The sequence below is a fragment of the Medicago sativa genome, chromosome 3 (genome assembly GCF_051527215.1).
Source record: "Medicago sativa cultivar Bolivia chromosome 3, Bolivia_mono, whole genome shotgun sequence".
Lineage (NCBI taxonomy): Eukaryota > Viridiplantae > Streptophyta > Magnoliopsida > Fabales > Fabaceae > Medicago > Medicago sativa.
The window spans coordinates 38,662,574-38,688,906 of NC_140751.1; the positions used below are offsets into that span (position 1 = coordinate 38,662,574).

Sequence of the window (26,333 nt, forward strand, 5' to 3'; positions counted from 1 at the left end):
AGGTTCCCTTTGAAACAGTAGATGTTGGGGAGAATCCAAGGCCCTCTTTACGCTTGTTTTCCAGGATCTGAATCACCTTGCCCCAGCCAGCAGCTTGCCCTGCTTGAACAGCCTTCTGGGCATCTTTCAGTGAAGCCATGCTAGCACCAGCCCTCCGGGGCTCTGCACCCTCAACAGTCAAGCCTTGGAATGACGTCCCTTCTGCGGACCCTGCTTCAACACAAAAGAACGATGATATTTGGCTAACCAGAAATGCCTCCTCACCATATACGGTGACAACCTTACCGTTTCTCATGAACTTGAGCTTCTGATGCAAAGTGGATGTGACTGCTCCAGCGTCGTGGATCCATGGTCTTCCGAGGAGACAGCTGTAAGAGGCATTGATATCCATGACTTGGAAGGTTATTTGGAATGTCTCGGGTCCAACGGTAATTGGCAAGTCCACTTCCCCGAGAACATCCTTGCGGGATCCATCAAAAGCTTTAACCAGATAACTGCTACCCCTCAGAGAAATTCCATGATGGCTCAATTGCCTTAGCGTGGATTCGGGCATTACATTCAGAGACGATCCAGTGTCTACCAATACGTTGGATATCAGGTCAGATCCACAATGTACTGAAATATGTAGAGCCAAGTTGTGGTGTTTCCCTGCTTCGGGAAGTTCATCATCACAAAACCCCAAGCTGTTGCAAGCGGTAATATTACCCACTATTCCATTGAATTGCTCCACAGAGACTTCATGATCAACATAGGCCTGTTCCAGTACCTTCATCAACACTTTCCTGTGAGCTTCTGAGCTCAAGAGCAGAGACAAGATGGATATTTTTGACGGAGTTTGCAGCAGCTGGTCAACACTTTTATAATCGCTTTTTTTGATAAGCCTCAGAATCTCGTCCAGATTAGACTCTTCAATGGGCTGGCCCGAGGGGCTGGCATTCTCTTCCTCAAGGTTAGCCATGTTTCTTCTCTTGTCTATCTCGTTGATGAATCTTGCGAGCACGAGCCACCTTTCAAACTGCGGCAGAAGAACCAGGAGACAATGAGCACGGGAAGCCATTTGTGACCGATGAATGATGCATATGATGCATGATATGCAAATGCAAAAAGACTCTTTTTTGTCAGAGGACTTTGTCAAAGTGGTTGTGAACATCACGGAGAAACACGGTTTTATTTGAAGATCTTGAGCAAAACTAGAAGTTTAGTTGAGATGGTATCACTTGGTGTTCACATCCGTGATGTTCAAAAGATGAATTGTCTAAGTCCTCCGATAAATGCATGTCAAAAGGTTTATGCATGTATGCATGAATGCATGATTATGTTCAAGTTCGGAGAAAACATGGTGGGTTTGAAGTTCAAAGTCGATGAGTCATGGGTGGACACGGTGTCCGGTGAAACTAGGGCTTTAGGAAATAGTAACCGGGTTCTAAAAAGGTTCCCAAGTTGCAACCTCTCCGACGTATATCACGGTGTCACGAGACAACACTCGCTCCATGATTATCCGTGGAAGGTCTAACTTGAGTGTAGCATCGCGTGACGACTAAAACTCGAGACAACACCCGGTTTAGCCTCCGCACTACATCCTAGAAAATGGCCATGGATGGGTTTGGTTATCTACGGTTCATAGCGTCATAGAACAATTAGAAGTAAAGTGCCTAAACGCGACAACACACGCCGACAACATCACCCCCAAAATGCCTCAGCTATGTGGGATTGATCGCATAATCCAAAACACGAGGCAACCCCCGGAATGAATTGTCGATTATATCCCTCCTAAATCCTAAGTTCACTCAGCCCGGGTGCAGGACTTTTGATATTCTCACCCCACACGTTTGCAAGAAATTAAACATTTATTCACATAGGAAAGCAAGTAAAAGCAACAAGTAAAAAGAGCGCAAGCGTGGAAATAAAGACTAGGCGTAACTCTCGAATCTCCCCAGTGAAGTCGCCAGCTGTTTTATCTTGGTTTTCGGGTGTCAAACATTGATTACGTTTTGAACCTTTTAAACCGGTGATATCTTATTTTTTCTTGGGAAGGGAAAAAGTAAGCAAAACCCTTGAGAATCGAGGTCCGGGAGTTGTTTTCGCTACGGGAAGGTGTTAGGCACCCATAACGACTATAGTAACCTATAGGAACCGTCTTTAATTTCTACGCGCGCGCTTTATTTTTAAATGCTATTTTGAAAAATGTTTATTTAAACCTAAGAGTTTCTAAGTGAAGAATTGGAGGGAGAAGAATGTTTTTGGATTTTTATTTTAGTTGAATTGAAGGAATTTTGTTCCTTGCCTACGTACCCGTTTAAGGGATCAAATCCACCGTAGTTCTCTTCCAAAAATGTTTTTGTTTTTGTTGGTTGATTTTAAGTTTGAAAATGGGAATTTTCGAGAATGAGAGAAAGAGGCCTCAAGGGCATGAGATTTATGAAATTGTGAGGTTGGATTAGTGATTTGCAAAAGAAAGTCAAAGTATGATTATTTTCATTGGATTTTTGATTAAGAAAATAAAAGGAAAATTCAATGGGGTTTTGGACCCCAAGGTTTATTAAGAAAAAAAAAGCTTGAGTGATATTGTTTATATTTTTTGGAAAATTGATTTTTCTAAGTATAAAGCCTAACCATACATCTAGACATACAATCCTAAACATACATCTAAACATGCATATTCTAGCTACATATCTAAAGTGAAGTGTGTGCATGTGTCGGTGCTTGTGTCGGTGTACATTATTAGAGTCCATTGTCCTTTACATCATGCCCTAATTACATTCTATGGCCTCTTTGCCAAGAAATTAAAAGCATGAAAGTAAAATATTACAAAAATTCCTAAATCTTTACATTCTAATTTTGCATGAAACTTAAAATGCAAGAAATGAAACTATAATGGAAGAATGAAGTATGCTTGTGGAGATGCTTGAAACATGAAACAAAATGGTTAGTGGCACAAGGAATAATAAGGATTGAAATGGATGCAAGTAAAATAGCATAGGAAAGTAATGAAACTTGACAAAAAAAAGTAGAAATCCTAGCACACAAAAGTGGTAAAATATGCCTAAACTTTGTCATAACATGCCCACAATCATAAGGCATACAATTTTCATGCCATGACAATCTTCAAAGAGTTTTATTTCAGCTATGGCATGAAAATTATAAGACAATATTACACCAAGAATTATGACACACTTTAAGCATATTTTGCACTTTATTTCCACAAACAATTATTTACATGACTTGTAAAACAAGAAATCAACAAATCAAACTCCAAAACAGTAAAGAATAGCATCAAATCAGAGGCATACACATTGCAAATTCTCATATCAAGGGTCAATATACCATAGCAAGATTTTGGGACCAAGAACATGCAAGAATTTCACAAGAAATTAACAAAAAGTAACATAAAATCACAAGAAAACTCCACATATATTTTTATCAACTTTAACATGCAACAATTATCACAAAAATACCACAAAACTCTCAAGAAATATGTGTGAAAATTTTTGGAGTTTTTAGAGAATTTTAGACACAAACACATATAAAATTTCACAATTTTTAACAAAAAATGGTAAACTTTTAACAAGAAAATACTACATATTTTTTAATCAAGATTTAACACATAAAAACACCAAAAAAATGTCAAGAAAATGATCAAGGATACATGAAATTTTTTTAGGAATTTTACCAAAGATTTTGAAACATGTGGGGGGTGCAAACAGCGAGAAATCACCAAGAACACACAGGGGAAGGGGGTGTACATAGCAGAAAAGAAAACATGCAGCAAGTAAACACCAATGGGCCAAGCAATTTTCGTAATGGGCTAAAAAACGGGTTAGGGAGATGGGTTAATGGATCATGGGCATGGGTTATCAACACATATATAAGGGAGTTTTGCTGGTTTTTTCTTCATTTCTAACTTAAATTCTTCTCTCTAAAACACAAACTTTCCCCTCTCTCTCACTAAAACCAGATCGCCGGAGTTGAACTGAGGAAGACGACCGGAACAGCTCCGACGCGGTGGTCGGCCGGAGAGCCGCTGCGTCGGAGCCCTTTTTTTGGCTTTTTTCGAAAATTTTCATATCAAAATACTCCTATCCTCCTCCTCTATTCAAATTCGACATTAATTTTCGAAGACAAACACCAAACAGCTCTAGATCTACCAATTCATTTCGAAATCTTAGAACAAGAATGGACAAGCAAACACAACGACGATTATCTTTCGTTAGATCGGAGAATCACTAAAGAAGGATGACGAAAGGCTTCAGATCGTTTCCCTCCCTTACTTTTGCTTCGTGAATCTGCTATGTCTCTGTCTTTGCATCGGTTTGGATCCTGCTTGTTTCGGTTGGAGACTCAAAAACGGACTGATTAGTAAGCTGCTTGAACGGTTTCGAACTCTTCTTGTTCTTGCTCTTTACGTTCAACAACCTAACACTGTTAGGAAGATCCGAAATGAAACTTCTCTGATGATGGAACCAAGAACAGCATTATCATGAATAACAACTTGTCTTAACAGCCATGATTCGTTTAGCTTCGACACCGCAGCGACGGAAAACTATATCAAAACCACCTTCACCGAGCTTCTCGAGGAAATCCAGATTTTCGAACGGTTTTCCTTCATTGAATACTTCGTTTGGATCTGTTGTGCAGTTTAGGTATTTGATTCGAAAGTTTGAGTCGGATTGTTGTATTTCACCGTTTGAGTTCGATTTTGCTATCGCCGGTGGTGCTTGAATTCGATTCGGTGATGATTTGTGTTGAGGTTTGTGAGAAAGTCATGATAGATTGGTGGAGGTTTGAGGTTGTTAGGGATAAAAGGGGTGGCGTTTATGGAGGATTGTGGTGGTTATGGTTGTTGAAGATGGTGGTAGAAATTGGTTATGGTGGTTAAAGTGGTGGAGAAAAGTTTGTTAGGGTGGTGGAAAGTTAGTTAGAAGAGAGAGAAAGTGGGGAAGAAGAAAATAAAAAAGACTTTGTGAAATTTTGTGAAAATGATTGAAAAATAATTAGTGTAAAAAATGATGAGTTGAATGAACCTTGACCAACTTTGACCTATTTATAGGTGATGTGGAAATGCTTGGACCAATTGGAGTGAGACATGTGGCACTAGACTTGTAACAAACCTTGACTTTGACTCTAACAAACTTAAAAAGGATTAAAATGCAAATAACAAAAGTACAAGGACCAAAATGGAAATTAAAACTAAAATGGAATTGAAAAAGTCAAATGAAAATTAACGTAAAGCGAGACGATTAAAAACAACAAAACAGATTAAAAGGAATCAGCAATTTTATGTGAAATGACCAAAATGCCCCTGGAGGCTTAGAACGACTAAAAATGACTCAGATGAAATTTTAAAATGGATTTTTAACAGGAAATTAAAGCAAGAACTTATACAAGACTCAGAGACAATTTTTTTAGAATTTAAACAGGGCTTTGACACATGAAAAGACTAAAATGCCCCTAGGGGCAAAATTGACTCAAAATGACTTCAAATGCAATTTAAAAATGAATTTTGACATAGAATTGAAATGAAGACTTATTCAAACTATTTGAAAAGGACTCAAACAAATTTTTAAAGATTGAAAGAGATTTCATCATGGGAAAAGACTAAAATGCCCCTAGGGGCTAAACCGACTAAAAAATGACTCAACTGATATTTTTTGAAACGAATTTTGACATGAGATTGAAACAAGGACTTATACAAACCAATTTAAAAGACTTAAACAATTTTCAAGGATTAAAATGAGTTGAATGCAGGAAATGACTAAAATACCCTTTTTCATGAATTTTGCAAATAACATTGAAATAAAATGCAGAGGAAGAAGCAATTAATCAGAGACATATCAAATGACTTATAATGCAAGAAAGGAAGAATTGAACAAGTATTTTTAGGTCCAAAATTAGGGTATAACAGCCTCGAGTTTTAGTCGTCACGCAATACTACACTCAAGTTAGACCTTCGTACGGATAATCGTGGAGCGAGTGTTTGTCTCGTGACACCATGATATACGTGAGAAAGGTTGCGACTTGGGAACTTTTTATAACCCGGTTACTATTATCCAAAGCCCTGGTTTCACCGGACACCGTGTCCACCCTTGACTCCTTGACTTTGAAACTCAACCCACCATGTTTTCTCCGTACTTGAACATAATCATGCATACATACATACATGCATACATGCATAAACATTTTTCCCATGCATTTATCGAAGGGCTTAAACCAATTGAATTTGTAAACATTGTAGGAATGGGGAAGACTAAGTCCTACAAGTTCAAGGAAGTGGATTTGGCTAGTTTGAGAGATTTGGCACTCAAGATCAAGGATCCGACTGGTTTCCGACACCGTTACGGGGCCTTACTTACTCTTCTCCAGAATAATGTGGATGATAAACTTGTGCACACTCTAGTGCAATTCTATGATCGGGACTATCGGTGCTTCACTTTTCCCGACTTTCAGTTGGTGCCCACACTTGAGGCTTATTCTTGCTTGATAGATCTATCTATTGCTAAGGGGGTACCCTTCGCGGGACTTGAGAATCCTCCTACTCCATTGGTTATTGCTAAAGATCTATATCTCAAGACCACCGATGTCTCCAAGAATCTTGTCACTAAGGCTCACATCCGAGGGTTCACTTTGGAGTACTTACTCGAGAAAGCCAACCTCAAAATCACTTGTCAGGACACTCTCGAAGTTATTCTTGAACTACTCATCTACGGGCTTATTCTCTTTCCGAATCTTGATGACTTCGTGGATATGAATGCTATTATGATCTTCCACTCCAAAAATCCGGTTCCCTAGCGATGTTTACAATGTATATTTGTGTAAAGTCCTTCGATAACTAAAAAATGAGTCCTTTTACATTTGCATTTGTACATATCATGCATCATCGGTCACAAATGTCTTCCCGTGCTCATTGTCTCCTGGTTCCTCTGCCGCAGTCTGAAAAGTGGCTCGTGCACGATCTGATGTTATATGCCGACCTACTCCCAACTCTACTTGCTAAAGGCCACTGCGTCACCAGACCAGGCAAGCCTCCGCCTACACCATTGCCTTCCAGGTTCCGACATGATCTCACATGCGAATTCCATCAAGGCGCTCAAGGCCACGATGTTGAACGTTGCTATGCTCTGAAATATGTGGTAAAAGATCTGATAGACAGAGGACGGTTGACTTTTGAAAATAGTGTTCCTCATGTTCTTGACAACCCACTTCCAAACCACGCTGCCGTTAATATGATCGAGGCTTTCGAAGGAGTTCATGTTCCTCGAGAGGCTCCAGTGTTAGATGTCCGTAATGTTGCTACTCCTTTGGTGCCACTACATGTCAAACTTTGCCAAGCTTCCTTGTTTGATCACGATCATGCTTCTTGTTCAGAATGTCTTCAAAATCCTATGGGTTGTTGTGTGGTGCAAGGTGATATACAAAGCCTGATGGATAGCAAACATTTGATTGCCAGTGATGTTTGCGTGATTGTGCCAGTGTTTCATGATTCTCCTGTTGGAAGTGTATCTCAGACAAAGAATGTTGAACCCTTAGTGATCAGGTTACCTGGTCCGGTATCTTATGCCTCTACCAAGGCAATCCCTTACAAGTATGATGCAACTATGATTGAGAATGGGGTGGAAGTGCCTCTGGTATCCTCAGCCACGGTCGATAATGTTGCTGGAGAAATTACGACTCTGAGAAGCGGAAAGGTCCGTCCACCCTTGTTCCAAAAGAAAGTTGTTACACCGGTTGCCATAATAACTCCACCAGTTGCTCCTCATGTTGACAAGAACGCCAGCCCATCAGGCCAGTCTATTGAAGAGTCTAATCTGGACGAAATTCTAAGGCTTATTAAAAAGAGCGATTATAAGATTGTTGACCAGCTGTTGCAAACTCCATCAAAGATATCCATCTTGTCTTTACTCCTGAGCTCAGAAGCTCACAGGAAAGTGTTGATGAAGGTCCTGGAACAGGCCTATGTTGATCATGAAGTTTCCATGGATCAGTTCAATGGAATACTGGGTAACATTACTACCTGTAATAATCTGGGGTTTGGTGACGATGAGCTCCCCGAAGCAGGAAAATACCACAACTTAGCTCTACATATCTCAGTGCACTGCAAGTCTGACATGATATCCAATGTGCTGGTGGACATTGGATCATCCTTAAATGTAATGCCTGAGTCTACGCTGAGACAGTTGAGTCATCATGGACTCTCTCTAAGAGGAAGTAGCTATTTGGTTAAGGCCTTCGACGGATCTCGCAAGGATGTTCTTGGGGAGGTAGATCTACCAATTACCATTGGTCCTGAGACATTTCAGATCACTTTCCAGGTCATGGACATCAATGCTTCTTACAGTTGCCTCCTCGGAAGACCGTGGATTCACGATGCTGGGGCAGTAACTTCTACTCTGCACTAGAAGCTCAAGTTTGTGAGGAATGGTAAGCTTGTCACTGTACATGGTGAAGAAGCATATCTGGTTAGCCAAGTGTCATCTTTCTCTTGTGTTGAAGCAGGGTCCGCTGAAGGGACGTCATTTCAAGGCTTGACTGTTGAAGGTGCAGAACCCCGAAGAGCTAGTGCTAGTATGGCTTCATTGAAAGACGCCCAGAAGGCTGTTCAAGAAGGGCAAGCTGCTGGCTGGGGCAAAGTGATACATCTTTTGGAAAACAAGCGTAAAGAGGGCCTTGGATTCTCCCCGACCTCAGGCGTTTCAACAGGAACTTTCTATAGTGCTGGGTTTATCAATGCTATTGCTGAAGATGCTGCTGAAAGTAGTTATGTGCCTACATTTGTTGTACCAGGAGGCACTGTGAGAAATTGGGAGGCCATCGATATTCCTTTAGTCATGCATGCTTCTATGTAATGTGTCTTGTTGCTCATGCTTTTCTTTGTTTTCAAAATAACAATCCTTTCGCCCTGCCCAAGGCGAAAGTGATATCCTTGTAAGGGCATGTTTGTTTCGGCATTATCAATAAAAGTTGTCGTCTTTTCCGCGACTCTATGTTTTTGTACTTTTTAGTGCCTTTTTCTTGGAAATAATGGTAATGCCAGAAAAAACCAAAACATCTGTATTTTCTTATTAATTTCAAAAATCTGCATAAAAAACATTTTTTCTAAAATCATCCCAATCATATTATGCAGATTGAACGATAATAAACCCGCTGAACACAGTGACCCTATGGTTCCTCCAAATTTTGAATTCCCTGTATATGAAGCCGAAGATGAGGAAGATGATGAGGAGATACCATATGAGATCACTCGACTGCTTGAGCAAGAAAGAAGAGCCATTCAGCCTCACCAGGAAGAAATTGAGCTTATCAACCTGGGTACTGAAGAGAACAAACGAGAGATCAAGATTGGTGCTGCACTTGAGCCAGAGGTGAAAAAGAAGATTACTCAGCTTCTCCATGATTATTCAGATGTCTTTGCGTGGTCCTATGAAGATATGCTGGGTCTAGATCCCAAGATTGTGGAATATCGGATACCGACAAGACCTGAATGTCCTCCTGTCAAACAGAAATTGAGAAGGTCTCGTCCAGACATGGCTCTTAAGATCAAGGCTGAGGTGCAGAAGCAAATTGATGCGGGTTTCCTCATGACAGCTGAATATGCTGAGTGGATTGCCAACATTGTACCAGTACCAAAGAAAGATGGGAAAGTTCGAATGTGTGTTGATTGCAGAGATCTAAATAAAGTCAGTCCGAAAGATAACTTCCCATTGCCTCATATTGATGTGCTTGTTGATAGTACTGCTCAATCCAAAGTGTTCTCTTTTATGGATGGTTTCTCTGGCTATAACCAGATACGAATGTCACCTGAAGATAGAGAAAAGACGTCCTTTATGACTCCATGGGGAACATTCTGTTATAAAGTGATGTCGTTTGGCTTGATAAATGCAGGTGCAACCTATCAAAGGGGTATGACTACTCTGTTTCATGATATGATTCATAAAGAGATTGAGGTGTATGTTGATGACATGATTGTGAAATCAAGTGATGAAGAGCAGCATGTTGTGTATTTGAAAAAGATGTTTGAAAGATTAAGAAAGTACAAGATGCGGTTGAACCAGAGATATTTGGTGTAAGATCTGGAAAGTTGCTAGGCTTCATTGTCAGCCAAAGAGGCATTGAAGTTGATCCTGATAAAGTCTGAGCCATCAGAGAGATGCCGGCCCCCCAAACTGAAAAGCAAGTCAGCGGTTTCCTCGGACGCCTGAATTATATTTCAAGATTTATATCTCACATGACTACTACCTGTGGACCAATTTTCAAATTGCTCAGAAAGAATCAGCATGTTGTATGGAATGATGAATGCCAGGTAGCTTTTGATAGCATTGAAGAATACCTGTTAGAACCATCTATCCTTGTCCTGCCAGTGGAAGGAAGGCCTTTGATTATGTATCTGTCAGTGTTAGATGATTCCGTGGGTTGTGTTCTCGGTCAACAAGACGAGACTGGAAAGAAAGAACATGCTATCTATTATCTGAGTAAGAAATTCACCGACTGTGAGACTCAGTATACAATGCTTGAAAAGACTTGTTGTGCTTTAGCTTGGGCTGCCAAATGCCTGCGTCATTATATGGTGAATCATACAACTTGGTTGATATCCCGAATGGATCCAATCAAGTACATCTTTGAGAAGCCTGCTGTTACTGGAAAGATTGCACGTTGGCAAATGTTGTTGTGTGAATATGATATTGTGTACAAAGCTCAGAAAGAAATCAAAGGAAGCATCCTTGCTGAGCATCTTGCTTATCAACCTCTTGATGATTACCAGCCGATTAAGTTTGATTTCCCTGATGAAGAGATTATGTATCTGAAAGCAAAAGACTGTGAAGAGCCACTGATCAGTGAAGGGCCAGATCCCAATAGCAAATGGGGATTGGTGTTTGATGGTGCTGTCAATGCTTATGGTAAAGGGATTGGGGCCAACATTGTAACTCCGCAAGGGCACCACATTCCTTTCACTGCTCGAATAACTTTTGAATGCACGAACAACATAGCTGAATATGAAGCATGCAGCTTGGGCATTGAAGAAGCCATTGACCTGAGAATTAAGCACCTTGACATTTATGGAGATTCAACACTCGTCATTAATCAGATAAAAGGTGAATGGGAGACTCATCATGAGAAGTTGATCCCTTACCGTGACTATGCAAGACGTCTGTTGACATACTTTACCAAGGTTGAGCTGCACCATATCCCTCGGGATGAAAACCAGATGGCTGATGCTCTTGCTACTTTGTCTTCCATGTTTTGTGTGAACCATTGGAATGACGTGCCCGTAATCAAGGTGCAGCGTCTTGATAGACCCGCTCATGTGTTTACTATTGAAAATATGCCAGATCAGGCTGATGAAGATTTGAATAATGGAAAACCTTGGTATTACAATATCAAACAGTTCTTGCAGAATCATGAATATCCACCTGGTGCTTCCAACAGGGATAAAAAGACCCTGAGGAGATGGGCTAGCAGATTCCTTCTGGACGGAGAAATCCTATACAAGAGTAACTATGACATGGTCTTGTTGAGATGTGTTGATAAACAAGAAGCTGAGAAATTGATGCATGAGGTACATGACGGTACCTTTGGGACCCATGCTACAGGTCACACTATGTCAAGGAAACTGTTAAGAGCCGGCTATTACTGGATAACTATGGAGCGTGATTGCCACAGACATGCCAAAAGATGCCACAAGTGTCAAATTTATGCTGACAAGATTCATGTGCCTTCACACTCTCTCAATGCCATCTCTTCCCCATGGCCTTTCTCTATGTGGGGCATTGACATGATCGGAAGAATTGAACCCAAAGCTTTTAATGGGCATCGTTTCATTCTTGTGGTGATTGACTATTTCACCAAATGGGTAGAGGATGCTTCCTATGCAAATGTGACCAAGTAAGTAGTTGTCAAGTTTATCAAGAATAACATCATCTGTCGATATGGTGTTCCCAACAAGATCATCACCGACAATGGTTCCAATCTGAACAATATCATGATGCAAGCTTTATGTGAAGAATTCAAGATTGAACATCACAACTCTTCTCCTTATAGACCTCAGATGAATGGTGCAGTTGAGGCCGTTAACAAGAATATCAAGAAGATTGTGTAGAAGATGGTCACTACGTACAAAGACTGGCATGAAATGCTACCGTTTGCCTTGCATGGTTACCGTACTACAGTGCGCAGTTCAACCGGAGCAACTCCTTTCTCTTTGGTATATGGTATGGAAGCAGTTCTCCCTCTGGAAGTGGAGATTCCATCTCTTTGAGTAATCATGGAAGCAAAATTAACTGAGGCTGAATGGTGTCAAAGTCGGTATGATCAGTTGAATTTGATTGAAGAAAAGCGTATGGATGTTATGGCTCATGGACAGTTGTATCAAGTACGAATGAAGAATGCTTTTGACAAGAAAGTTCGACCTCGAGAATTCAAGGAAGGCGAACTTGTATTGAAAAGGAGGATAAGCCAGCAACCCGACCCAAGGGGCAAGTGGACACCTAACTATGAATGTCCTTATGTTGTCAAGAAGGCTTTCTCTGGTGGTGCTTTGATCCTTACACACATGGATGGTGTTGAACTCCCAAATCCTGTTAATACCGATATAGTCAAGAAATACTTTGTCTAAAAAGAAAAGAACAGCGTGGTAGGTCGAAAACCCGAAAGGGCGGCCTAGGCAAAAATGCGCTTCCCGGTGGATCGAAAACCCGAAAGGGCGATCCTGGCAAAAGTTAGGGACAAAAAAATGAATATGAAAAAGCTCGCTGAGATTGTACGCAACTCAGGCAAGAATGAGCGTCTCGATGAGCCGAAAACCCGGAAGGGCGGTTCATGCAAAAATGAGATTGATAATAAAAGACAAGTAACTATATCTGGCAAACCACCATCACCCTTTGGGGCATCTGCAACTGTCAATGTTCGTCTTCATCAGAGGCTTCTGTACTTGTGAATTCAAAATTTCTATGAAATGTAGCGGTCATCCTGTTCAATGTACCACCAACCAATAAAATTACCATTTTCCAAGCTTTGTAAATCCGTGAAGTCATGCCTTTGGCTGACTCTCACTCTTCTACATCAATTTGAGCCTGTGCTATTGTTTGAAACTCTATTTCCTTTCTATTTTCAATGCTATATACAAAAATATTTTCTTTCTATTTGATAATGTCAATGTCTGAAACAAACATTTTTGAAAATTGAAAAATCTTTTTGTCTATTTTGAAAGCAAACCTGAGCAATAGGGTATATTTCAATGAAACATGCATGAATAAATGAGTGTCAATGTCTATTTCAATACATGTTACGAGCAGGTTACTCCCCAGGATGATCTGTGGTCAATGGCAAGAATGAAAAAAAAAAAAAAGAATGAAAATTTGGAAAAAATGCAAATGAAAAGCTCGCTAAGTTGAAAACCCGAAAGGGCGGCTTAGGCAAAAATGAGCACTCCGCTGATTGACAACCTATGAAGGCAATTCAGGCAAAAATGGGGCAATGAAAAGAATCTATTCCCGGTGAATCGAAAACCCGAAAGGACGGTTCGGGCAAAAATGGGATTGAAAAATGAAAAAGGAAACAATGAAAGAATAAAAAGCATTGACCACAGATACGAACATCCAACGTTTACCCAGCACTGACACGCCTAACAACGGCGACCTGTATCCAAGAATCTTCCAAGGGTCCCTCCTCTACAAGTTTTTTTATTGCCCTCAGCCATGGTTTTGATACGTCTTTCAACGACGGTCTCTCCAAAGAGGATTTCCATATGAATATGTTATAGCACGAGCCACTACGTGCCCAATATTCCAATGTTTTGTCTGTCTCTGTGAAACTTCTCTGTCAAACTACAAACCAATCATGAATTTCAAGCATTCATGCATACATAATCATGCATTTTATATGCTCATACATTTAATAATCTTGTTATACCATACATACATGTTGCATCTCCGAACTCAATTTTCAATTCAACTCAATTTCCACTTTCAATTCAGTTCAATCTCCGCTTTCAATTCAACTCAATTTCAATTTCCAATTCAACTCAATTTCAATTTCCAACTCAATCCTAATTTCAATTCAACTCAATTTCAATTTTCAATTCAATTCAATTTCAATCTCCAATTCAACTCAATTTCAACTCTCCAATTCAATGTCTATGTCTCTGACAATTTTCAACTCCCAATGTCTCTTTCAATATTAACTTTCAATTCAATTCAATGTCTCAATCAATGCTAATTCACTCTCAATTCACTCTTGGGCCAACAATAATGGTCATGTCTATCTTCGAATCAAGTCAATATCAACTTACTCTCAATTAGTATCTTGCTACATGTCTTGTTATTGGTCAAGTGGCTAGTTCGCTCCAAAGAACAGCTTGTACCTACTTATATGTCTATGTCTCCGGGTCAAACGGCAAGTTCGATCCAAAGAACAGTTTGTACCTGCTTACCTGTTTGAACCTTCAATCAAGCGACAAGTTTGATCCAAAGAACAGCTTGTATCAAATTTTTTGTCTATGTTTCCGGTCAAACAACAAGTTCGATCTGAAGAACAGTTTGTACCCTGCTTATGTTTTGTTATCGGTCAAACGACAAGTTCGATCCAAAGAACAGTTTGCACCAACTTACATGTTATGATAATTGATCAAGCCGCAAGTTCAATCCAAAGAACAGCTTGTATCTGCCTCTATGTCTATGTTTCCGGTCAAGTAGCAAGTTTGATCCAAAGAACAGCTTGTATCAACTTTCTGTCTATGCTTCCAGGTCAAATAGCAAGTTCGATCCAAAGAACAGTTTGTACCTGCCTATCTGTTTGTGTTTGCAATCAAGTAGCAAGTTCGATCCAAAGAACAGCTTGTATCTTTCTATATGTCTCCGGTCAAGTGCCAAGTTCGATCCAAAGAACAGCTTGTACCTGTCTTGTATTTCTATTCCCAGTCAAGCAGCAAGTTCGATCCAAAGAACAGCTTGTACTCACCTTTTGTTTGCATTTCATGGTCAAGTGGCTAGTTCGATCCAAAGAACAGCTTGTACCTATCTTTTGTCCTCTTGCTCGTCTACCCTGTCAATGTCTACCTAAATCCCCAGTGATATGACATACTCTGTAGACTCCAGTTCGCTTGTCTTGCATTCATAATCAAAATGTTGCATGGCATTCATATTTTTGAAAATGTGAAGAGCGTATTTTTATGTCCAAAAACAGTGCAAATGTTAATATTCAAGTATCTTCGTCCCGTCAAATCAAAGACTTCGTCTCTCGACTCTCCGGACAAAGAAACTTAAATAGGGGCAGCTGTTATACCCTAATTTTGGACCTAAAAATACTAGCTCAATTCTTCTTTCCTTGCATTTTAAGTCATTTGAATTTGTCTCTGATCAATTGCATATTTCTCTGCATTTTATTTCAATGTTACTTGCAAAATTCATGAAAAAGGGTATTTTAGTCATTTCCTGCATTCAAACTCATTTTAGTCCTTGAAAATTGTTTGTGTCTTTTCATTTGATTTGTATAAGTCCTTGTTTCACTCTCATGTTAAAATACATTTCAAAAAATTACATTTGAAGTCATTTTGAGTCAGTTTAGCCCCTAGGGGCATTTTAGTCATTTCCTATGTTAAAATTTCTTTCAATCTTTGAAAAATTGTTTGAGTCTTTTCAATTGGTTTGAATAAGTTCTTGTCTCAATCTCATGTCAAAATTCATTTCAAAAATTACATTTAAAGTCATTTTGAGTCAGTTTAGCCCCTAGGGGCATTTCAGTCATCTCCTGTATTAAAACTCTGTTTATTCTCTAAAAATTGTCTCTGAGTCTTTTAATTTGCTTGTATAAACTCTTGCTTTATTTCCCTGTTAAAAAACCGTTTTAAAAATTGCATTTGAGTCATTTTGAGTCATTTTAGTCCCTCGGGGCATTTTGGTCATTTCACACGAAATTTTGGCTGAGAGAGGTTACTTTAAAGTACCTCATTTATGTAATTGGTTCATTTCAGTCCTTTTTGTTGATTTTATTTTTGGTTTCACTTTACGTTATTTTCAATTACATTTTTTACCAATTTTATTTTAATTACATTTTAGTCCTTTTGTTATTTTGCACTTTAGTCCTTTATTTTTAGTTAATTGCAAATCTGTCCAGAAATTAGTTACAAGTCCAGTCCACGTGGCATTTTTCCATTGGTCAAGGCATTACAGTCATCAGCTATAAAAGCCAACTCATGGTCAAGGTCAAGGTCAAGAATTCAGACCCATTCATTCAGTGACAACTCATCACAAACACTTTCACAATTTCTCTCTCCACCAAAACAGAATCAAAACCGAAAGTTCTTCAAGAACAAAGATGAAGATTCATCTTCATCCTTGAACCCTAGTTCATCAAATTTTACAGAATCATCACAATCCAAACCGAATTCATCCAAGATAATCATTGATTTCTCAGCAACAAATCGAATTCGTCTGAATTCAACACACAATTTCGCCAATTCCAGAAAAAACAAACGCAATCCGAGTTAGTTATAAATTGTAACAAACTCCAATTCCGTTCAAATTATCATCAGCACCACACCACCACCGTAGCCTACGATTCAAGGCCATATATATCACAAATTCACAACCGTTCCTCAACAACAACAGATCGTGAACAAGAACAAAGTCTGAATCACACAAATCAAAATCGAATCCAGTGGAAGTGAGAAAGAAGGCGTGAGAATTGGACGATAACGGAATCGGAGTTGTACGAGGAAGGAAGCATCGGATCGGAACCGAATCAAGAGGTAAGGTTTCGAAACCATCTCTTCCTTTTCAAGCCTTTGATTTCCTTTTCGAACGGCAAACTTTAGATCTAGAGTGTTGAGTGCGTGATTCCATAAAACTGAGGTCGTATTTGAAACGAACGTGGAAAGAGAAGCTCAGATCTGTATTTAGTTTTTGAAAAGGAGCGGTTTGACGCTCCGGCACGGTGGCTCCGACGCCGGAAGCCGGCCGCCGTGCCGGAAGTTGCAGTCACGTCGGAGAAGAAGGAGCAGATCAGTGCTTCTCCCTCTCCATTTTCGTTTTAGAGAGAGGAAGTCTTGTGGATTATGAGGCTTTTCTTCATGTTTTTCCTTATATACCTACTTCTTGATCCCACGCGTGCGCGTACACTGTTATGCCATGCTCCCTCGATGGATCTGAGCTTTGGACGTTGAATCTGATCCGTTTGGGTCGATCCAACGACTCCTGTGGCCTCAGATGATCCATTTCTATGGTTGTGTGTAGGCTTGGGCCTATTTCTTGCAGATCCTGTGTTTCCTCTTATTTTCTTGCTATTTTACACTTTGTTTTACCTTTTTACACCTCTGATCATGCTCAAAATTACTTAAAAAAATTTATAACTTTTTGTACATGTTTCTTGTTATTCTTGTGATGTTTCTATGCATTTCGTTTACTGAAAATTTTGTTAAAAAATATTATCACATTTTCTTGCATTATTTCTTGATGTCATGTGAAAAAACCTATGAAAAATTGCTCAATTTCATTCTATGTTCTTGATGATTGTTTGGTATACATGTTATATGATTCTATGAATTTTAGGCTACTGTTTGTATATAATTTCGATGCTTGTGTGTGGACCTTGGTTAATTACTTGGTTTGCAAGTTACATTTGTGAATAAATAATGCAAATATGCCTAAGTTTATTTTGGAAATGTCAAGTTCATCATGTTGCCTTAATTCTCATTTTAAGACCTGATTCTAAACCTTTGGAAAAATGTATTAGAGTGTGAGAATTTTAGGCAATAGGATTCTTGCATTTTGTGAGTAAATTTTAGTTATATTTTTGCACTTTTGGCTTTATTTTGTGAAGTTTTCTATGCTTTTGTCTTGATATTTTACTTGCTTTATTTTCTTTGATATTACCCTATGCTACTAACATTTTCTTGTTTCACGTTTCATACATCATAAGCATATTCTCCATCACACTTTCTCATCTCATTTCTTTACTTTTCTTTTGCTTTTAATTCATTTGTGTGGGATTAAGTTCCCACAAGGAAGTAGTGTGTATGTAGGGAAATGATGTAATATGGACAATGGACTCTAAATATGTACACCGACACTCACACCGACACTAGCACACACCTCACATGGTTACTTTAGATGTATGCTTAGGTTATGCATGTTTAGATGTATGTTAAGGATTGCATGTTTAGATGAATGCTTAGGATTTACACTTAGAAAAATCAATTTTCCAAAAAACTTGAACAACGTCACTTGAAAACCTTTTCCAAAGAATATAGGAGTCAAAACTCCTTTGCATTTTCTCTTTATTTTCTTAATCAAATTTCAATGAAAATTAATCATACTTGACTTTTTTCCAAAATCACTAATCAAACCCCACTTTTTCTTAAATCTCAATGCTCATGAAGCCTCTCAATCTCCATTCTTCAAAATTCCAATTTTCAAACTTAAAATCAACCAACAAAAACAAAAAACATTTTTTGGAAGAGAACTACGGTGGATTTGATCCCTCAAAAGGGTACGTAGGCAAGGAACCAATATTCCTTCAATTCAAATAAAATAAAATCCAAACACTTTCTTCTCCCTCCAATTCTTGACTTAGTAAACTCTTAGGTGTAAATATCATTTTTCAAATAGCATTTAAAAATAAAGCGCGTGCGTAGAAAGTAAAGACGGTTCCTATAGGATACTATAGTTGCTATAGGTGCCTAACACCTTCCTATAGCAAAACCAACTCCCGGACCTCGATTCTCAAGGGTTTTGCTTATTTTTTCCCTTCCCAAGAAAAAATGAGATATCAAAGGTTCAAAAGGTTCAAACGTAATCAATGTTTGACACCCGAAAAACCAAGATAAAACAAGGTTACGCCTAGTTTTACGTATCCCCATAAGTGTGTGCTTGTTTTATTGAAACCATGGAGGTTGATGTCGTCGTAGGATTCTAGATCTTCTTTCTTGAGCCTAACTTCTCGAAGGCATCTTGGAACAAAATTTCCACGGAACTGCCTTCGTTTACCAAACATCTAGCGACATCGTGGCCCTGGATGCCCACAATGACGACGAGTGGTAACTCTTTGTTGGGAACTCCATTTACCTTTTCATTGTCGATGAACCCCGATAATGGTCTCTTCTTTGCTACTTTCGAAGGCGTCGTGTGCGCCACCTTCGGTTCATCTATCCTCCTTTTGGTCGTCCCCTTCGGTTCGTCGGTCGGTGCGGAGAATCCGCCCATTATCACTCTGAGGAAGATTCGGTCTCTCTTCCCCTCGCCTTCGATGTTGTTGTCGTCATTCGTTCGATCTTCTCCAATGGCACCCCGTGACTTTATTGGTGGGACTCCTCCCTCTTCGAGGAGTGTTTCTTTTTTGGGAATTTTCGCAAGGAAACCCTTTGGTGCCCGTCGCTCCTTGGGCGTCCCTTTTCGGTGAAGCGGTCTAGCCTCCCTTTCTTTACCAACTCTTCGATAGCGTCTCGAAATTGCTAGTATTCTTCCGTGTCATGACCCCGACTCCAATGATAGCGGCAGTACTTCGTCATGTCGGTTCTCGCAGATTCTCTCAGCGGTTGGGGGGCCTTGATACCTTCTGAAATTCTAGCGCACTTGTTTTAATATGTTATGTAAGATGTTTCAACGTTTGTAATGTTTCATATAATGTTCCAACATCACAAAATAAATAGAAATATAAACAAGAAAATAAACGACAAGAAAGTAAAGAAGACAGTGAGTTTGTTGACCCATTTCAGTGACAAACACACCTACTCTGGGGGCTACCAAGCCAGGAATGAAATCCACTAGTGTATTCCTTATTCTATAGCTCTCAGCAAACTCCTCGTTTTCACTAAAGACCTAGGACATACCTGTATAGACTTCAACCTTGGAACTCCTAGATCTGAGATCCCATCTCACTATCATATGGTCAGTCACAGCCCCTGTGACCTATCAGACCTAAACATCAACTCAAACGGTGAAGTTACCTTCAAACACAACAACTAACACCTTGCTTACAAGCTTTGGTGTAGTACACAAGAGTATCAAACTCAACACACACTCCTTAACATGTATCACAAACGACACAAGAAATGCTCTAAACTTGCATCAACATGATACAAGAGTAGAGCACATGTAGACTCAAAACCCTAAAAATCTAAACTTTTTAGAATGACGGCTTGAATGATTAATTAGGTCTTGAAGTCTTGTTTTTATACTTAAAACCCTAAAAATCTAGCGGCAAGAAGTATCCAACCAATCTTTACTCCATTCATATGAAATTAGTTTGTTTCATCCACTTTAGTGGGTTAGTGTTTTTTTTGTATCTTATCCACAAGAATTGTTGAACGGATCAATGAGTTTGTTTCTTTTTTATCTTATCCACAAGAGGGTTTGAACTAACTGACTCCCACAATGGTAGCTAAATTCAATTACAAAATCTCTATATAAGTAGAGGACTTCACTCAGTTGATAAATGACACCAAAACTTTCTATTGAGTTATCGACAACTTTTTCTCTCTTCTCACTTTTTCTACTATATGCACTTTCGCGCCACTTCTCCCCTTTCTTTTATATCCCTTCATAATTAAGAGTGATTTTAGGATCATAGTCCCTTTTGAGATATAATGTCCCTTCGGATTTAAGAATGATCTTAAGAGCACAGTCCCTTCGATAATTTATTTCTCTTCAGAATAAAGAGTACTTTTATAATCATAATCCATTCTTAGCAATAATAATGTCCATCAGAATTAGGAATGATCTTAATAGTATATATACTCTTTCGATAATTTTCGAACTTTGGATAAGTTAGAATAGTTGTATCACTATATTTGAGTTGTCATAGTACCATATCGATATTTCGGAGAAATCAGAGGTTCGAATGGTGATAATACCATATTTGAGTGGTTTCAATACCATAATATAATGGTTTCAATATTAAACTCGATTGGCCATAATAGCCATACTTAAGTGCGTAATTCTCAAACAATTTTCTTCGGTGCAGTAGTTAATCGCACAGTTGTATCTGATCTTGTTTTATCATGGAGGCGGTATGGTTGATAGTCTGTCTTGCACAATTTAAAAAGTGACGCAAAATGTTTTAAAGAGAGTCATTTGATTGTAATTGAACTTAGCAATAACTTCGATGGATAAGTTTAATAGTTGATAGTTTCTTTTTTTTTCGACAGAAAAGTTTAATAGTTTCTCTTAATTGTAAAATCAAGGCACATGGGACTATATTCTAGAGACTAGTATTCGGAGTTAGTAAATTAGATGGACTATTTGTAGAATTTTGTCCTCTTCTAAAATGGTAAACATTGTTTCACAGGGAATAAAATTGCTTTTAATCGAAAATATTGAAAATAATCATTTTCTTTTACGTGGTAAAAAATAGTCTTCTTTTTTTTTTTTTTGGTTACAAAAAAAAAATAGTCTTCTTTGATAACAAATAAGGGAAGCAATCACTTAAAAGTCAAATTGTTACAACTAAACCAACATTTTCTCATGGAATATTATTGCAATAACAAAATAAACATTAGAACGGAAAAGACATGAAATATGGTTAATTGTCGGAATGAACCCTATACTTATGAAGAATCGCAATGAAATCTTCAATGTACTGATTGTGAAGATCTTTTGAACCGATAACCTTGCTCATCTCTTTTGCGTTGTTTCTATAAGTACTTCCCTCCTCATGAACTATTGCCAACCTCAACGTTTGTGCTACACTTTCCTTAGTGAGTGACCCATCTTCCTCACTCCTTGGTACCTCAATAGCTACATTCTTTTCTACTAGTGCTCTTGAAAACAGACATTGATCTAGCAAATCCGGAAGGGTAACAAGAACGTGCCCAAAATTAAGCATCTCAATGACAGAACTTGGACCACAATGACAAATGCAACCCCCAATTGCCGCATCAGCCAATATCTTCCGTTGAGGTGACCATGTTTTCCAAACAGTACCACGGTCTTTGGTTCTATCCTCAAACCCATCTGGTAATTCATATGTACCCTCTTTCAGATTTTTTAAAGCCCAAAAGAAAGGTAACCTAGAAAGCTCGATTCCAAGAGCTAATTCAGTTAGATCTTGCTGGCTAAGCCTCGACTCGCTGCCCAATCCTATGAACAGAACAGATGATGGTTCTCTTGTTCCCAACCATGTCTTGATTTTCACCCAATCAGGGTTGTTTTCTTCATCTTCAACGTCTCTTATCTGCATGGATGGTGGAAGCAACCCCACTGGAACCACAGGCACGTCCTTGTAAGAGACATAATCTAACCATTCCCCCTCAAGTTCTCTGGAGGTTCTCAGAAGAAGTAAGTCACAACTTGAATATAATTGATTCATATCAAAATCAGGCATTTTTCCTGACTCGTCCTTAAGAGCTGAGAATGCTCTGATAATCTCATAAGGCTTGAGATGAATAGTTGTTTTGAAAGGAAGCCAATTTGGTGGACCACAAATGTCTTCCGCTGTTAAATTTGGCTTGACCTTATCCTTAGGTGGATCAAAGAAACATCTGCTCCAAGCTGGGGTTACCTTGTAATAAGCACAATGGATGTTGAGGCTTTTGGCTATTGGTGCTACCCAACCACTTGTAATATCATAGAAAACCCAATCAGGCTTTGATGAATTTTTGAGTATCTTAGTTACATCGTCTTGAAGACCCTCATGAGCCATCTTAAGGTAACGGGTGGTGTTGGATGAAATGTCCATGGTGCTCTCTGCACCTTCTGGGAGTCCCTCTATACGTGGTAAAGGTAGCCTTACCAATTTGATGAATGGCTCAAGGGATTTGGGGGTTTTGGGCATGCGATCAATATTTTTGGGGGTGTTTACGAAGGTTACAAAGTGACCCTTTTGAGCAAGAATCTTGGCCAACTCGAAAAAAGGAAGTATGTGTCCCATAGCTAGCCATGGGAGCATCACAACATGAAGAGGTTTTTTGCCATCTTCATTAACAATGGAATCCATAAAAAAAAAAAAAAAAAAAAGACTTTGATTGTTTCTTTTGAAGGCACGATAGAAGAAAGTTGGGATGTATTAGTAACAACGTTCTCGGTTATACGTGACAGTGTTCTAATTGGGGGCTATATAAAGTAGTAGGTGGAGTATCCAAGAGTTGAAAACTAAATAAAAATGAAATGTTTAAGATGTCTAACTCTGGCAACATTATTTAATTTCCACCATGAGGAACACGCTAATCACGCTAATCGCGAGATTAGTATTGAAGGTAGGACCATAACAACACAGCTGGTGAAAGAACGTGAATCCGCACGGGAACCGAAACAATTCGATGATTATGTAGTATTTGTTTTGAAAAAGCAAAGGAATCTTTTATTAGAATAGATTACAACCCAAAGCATAAGCAATGCTGAGAGATACAGAAAAAGAGTACACGATTTCAATACCAAACACTACAGTACAGCAAGACAACACCTTGCTAGAAAGGTTAATGTAGTAGTGTATGAGTGCTATCATCCACTCTGCCACCAAGCGAAACCAGACCCAGACCTCCAACAATGAATTCGATAATTATATAAAATATAATTATATTGTTAATATTTTGAATTTTTTTTGTAATTCATTCAAATTATTAAAATACATCGATACAATATAAATTTAAAGTTGTTAAAACCAAAAATGATGAAATTGCGAACAAACTCACAACACCAATGTTAATAGTATAAAACGGAAGAGTACATATATATGCCTACTAGAATATTCATATTTTTCGAATATGCAATGTTGACGACACATAATTAATTGATTGATTTTACATTTAATCAAAGTTAGTCTTTCAACTTGAATTAAATAAAAACCGCAATAAAACAGGTAATTAAAAACACACCACACAAAATAAACAGAGTCGTGCTAGACGACTAAATCACAAACACAAACGAAAGAAAACTAAAATTATGTGAAAATCACTTATTTAACTAAAGGAAAAAAAAAACATATCTTTCATTGCTTGGTTCGACAGGATTATTCTCATCTGAGGGCCTTAATGATTTACATGTATAAGGGGGCCCTGGTCTTAGTCAGCAATGTCAACCTCTTTTGTTTCGACATCGCCAAAAGCTATGTCGAATTCTTGGTTGCTTTCATTTGATTCAATATAAGAAACATTTTTGTGATACTTCTGAGTTCTTGCTTTTTCAGCCCTTAGTCTTTCGACATGTTGAACTTTATTGGCCAACTGGGTCATATCTCTCAAGTGTTGAGTGTCTAGTTTCTTCATGATGGAATAATCTAGGCCACCAGTGGCCATTTCGGCTAACTCAAGTTCAGGCACTTGAGTGAAACATCTTGTCTTTAACAACCTGAATCTATTGAGATAATCATCAATGGATTCAATGTGATTTCTCTTGACACTCGCCAATTCCTTTAGACTTAACTTAGATTGGCCCATGTAGAATCGTTCATCGAATAACCTCTCTAATTGAGTCCAATTATGGATCGAATGTGGTGTAAGAGTAGTAAACCACGTGAAGACATTCTTTGTTAGAAAATTTGGAAAGTATTTCAACCTCAAATTCTCATCATTTGCTAGTTCTCCTGCCTCTGTCAAATATCGTACGATATGTTCGACAATGGACTCACTGGTATCACCTGCAAACTTGGTGAACTTAGGAATTTTGTAACCCCTAGGAAGTTCAGACTGTAATATCAGTTTCGACAAAGGTGAAACAAAGTTTGGCATATGAAGGCCAATATTTAAACCATTTTGATTCATTATATTATCGACCAAATCGGCTATATTATTATGTGATCCTATGTTTTGTTGTTGGACATTCCTAACAACTTCATCGGCATCATGATTTCTATCCACTAATACCACATCAGGTTGACCTTCAATCACTAGTTCGACAGGTCGGGGTTGAGGCACAAGTTGTGGCCTCTGAACCATTGGTTCGATCAACTGCAACGGTTGTTGGTTCTGGACTTGTGGAACCGGTTGGTAAATAGGTTGTCGAGGAGCAAAGAAGTCTGTTATCCTCCCCATTTGTGTGGTTAGGGCTTGGTAACTTCAGTTTCTGTCCCGTATCAAAGGGTTAAACACGGTACCAATTCGTTGTGTTAACAAATTAACCATTTCGTGATTACTCTCATCCATTTGTTGTCTTAATAGATTCATTGAATCTGTTGTTAAGGGTGTTGGAAAAAAATGTGTTTAACAATGAACCTTAAAGAGTTTTGATGATAACAAGGTATTAAAAATTGTAAATTGGACTAGCTAATATTTGTTCAAGTGTACAGGACCATAGTTAAAAATTTATATCATACAAAGGTTCTGAACGAGCAAATAAAGAGCAAAATAAATCAATGAAATTGAAGCTTAGATGCTCCTGAAGGCAAAGTGCTCCTAAAGACTAAAGCGCTCTTGAAGGAAAAGTGCTACTGAAGACTAAAGCGCTCCTGAAGTCAAAGTGCTCCTGAAGACTAGTGCTCCTGAAGACTAGAGGTCCTGAAGTGCCACGTCATCAGAAGCTACATCATCAGAGGTTGCCTCATCAGAATCCATTTCACCAAAAGCTGAAGATCAATTAGTTTTGCAAAATTCAAGGATTCAAGAGTTGTTTCATGGATCGAAATTCATCTAAAGACAGCAGAAGACTAGTGGAACTTTGCAACGGTTATTTCAAAAGTGTTTGAAGACTTTTTGGTTGCAAAAGGAACGAAAGCGTTGACATTGTACTTGAAGGAAAATCGAATGCAACAGAAGGGAGTAGAAGCAGCGGAATAATTTCGATTTTCTTTCCTTGGATCATTACGAAATTCAAGCATGAATCAGTGATTTGATTGTTACCTTGAAGTGTGAAATCTGAAAGCTGAAAACTGGAAACTGGAATCTCGATCATAGCAAGGCAAGTAGCAAGCAGCAAAGCCTCTAGCAAGTCCACATGAACAGTGCTCCTCCAAAACTCGGTGCTAGCCAAGGAATCAGAAGTGCAGAGAAGAGGGTTGCTTCAAAACGTGTAACCAAAGACTTCAGCACTAGGGTTCTATTTATAGAACTTCTAGTGTGCTCTGCAAGTCAGAAGTCACTATTGGGCTTCATTAAGCCCAACAACGAGTTTAGTAGTTTTGCTAACTAATTAGCGTCATTTACTAAACGCACCCCTTTATATAAGTCATACTTATATATTTCTCTTTTGACTGTTCTTTATGTGTGACCCTATAGGTTCTAGTCACGTTGGCAATAATATTAAATCTAATATTTAATACTATAAACAATGAGCGGTATCTAGCAACACATCATTGCTACCCAAGTGACAAGAATGTCAAGTGATCTGACGAAACCTTTCCATGATAATACTCATGTGTATAATTACTCCTTTGTCTCGATATCTTTATTGATCCCATGGCATAGATATTTTGTCACCCTT

The 26,333-nt window shown here is 38.7% G+C and overlaps 1 protein-coding gene and 1 pseudogene across 2 annotated transcripts; both read right to left on the reverse strand.

The window, feature by feature from the left end:
* Positions 1-21,379: 21,379 nt before the first annotated feature.
* Positions 21,380-23,046, reverse strand: LOC146937516 (soyasaponin III rhamnosyltransferase pseudogene; annotated as a pseudogene). The gene has a single exon (XR_015030966.1). The product of XR_015030966.1 is annotated as a soyasaponin III rhamnosyltransferase pseudogene (transcript).
* Positions 23,047-23,980: 934 nt separating this feature from the next.
* On the reverse strand, positions 23,981-24,949 carry LOC146937517 (uncharacterized). Its single transcript, XM_085749452.1, has one exon. The coding sequence runs from the start codon at positions 24,947-24,949 to the stop codon at positions 23,981-23,983; it is 969 nt and encodes a 322-aa protein (XP_085605578.1).
* Between the last annotated feature and the right edge of the window lie 1,384 nt (positions 24,950-26,333).

What these genes read in the sequence shown, in the direction of transcription:
- LOC146937517 (XM_085749452.1), bottom strand. Translation starts at nt 24,949, where the DNA reads ATGGGGAGGATAACAGACTTCTTTGCTCCTCGACAACCTATTTACCAA.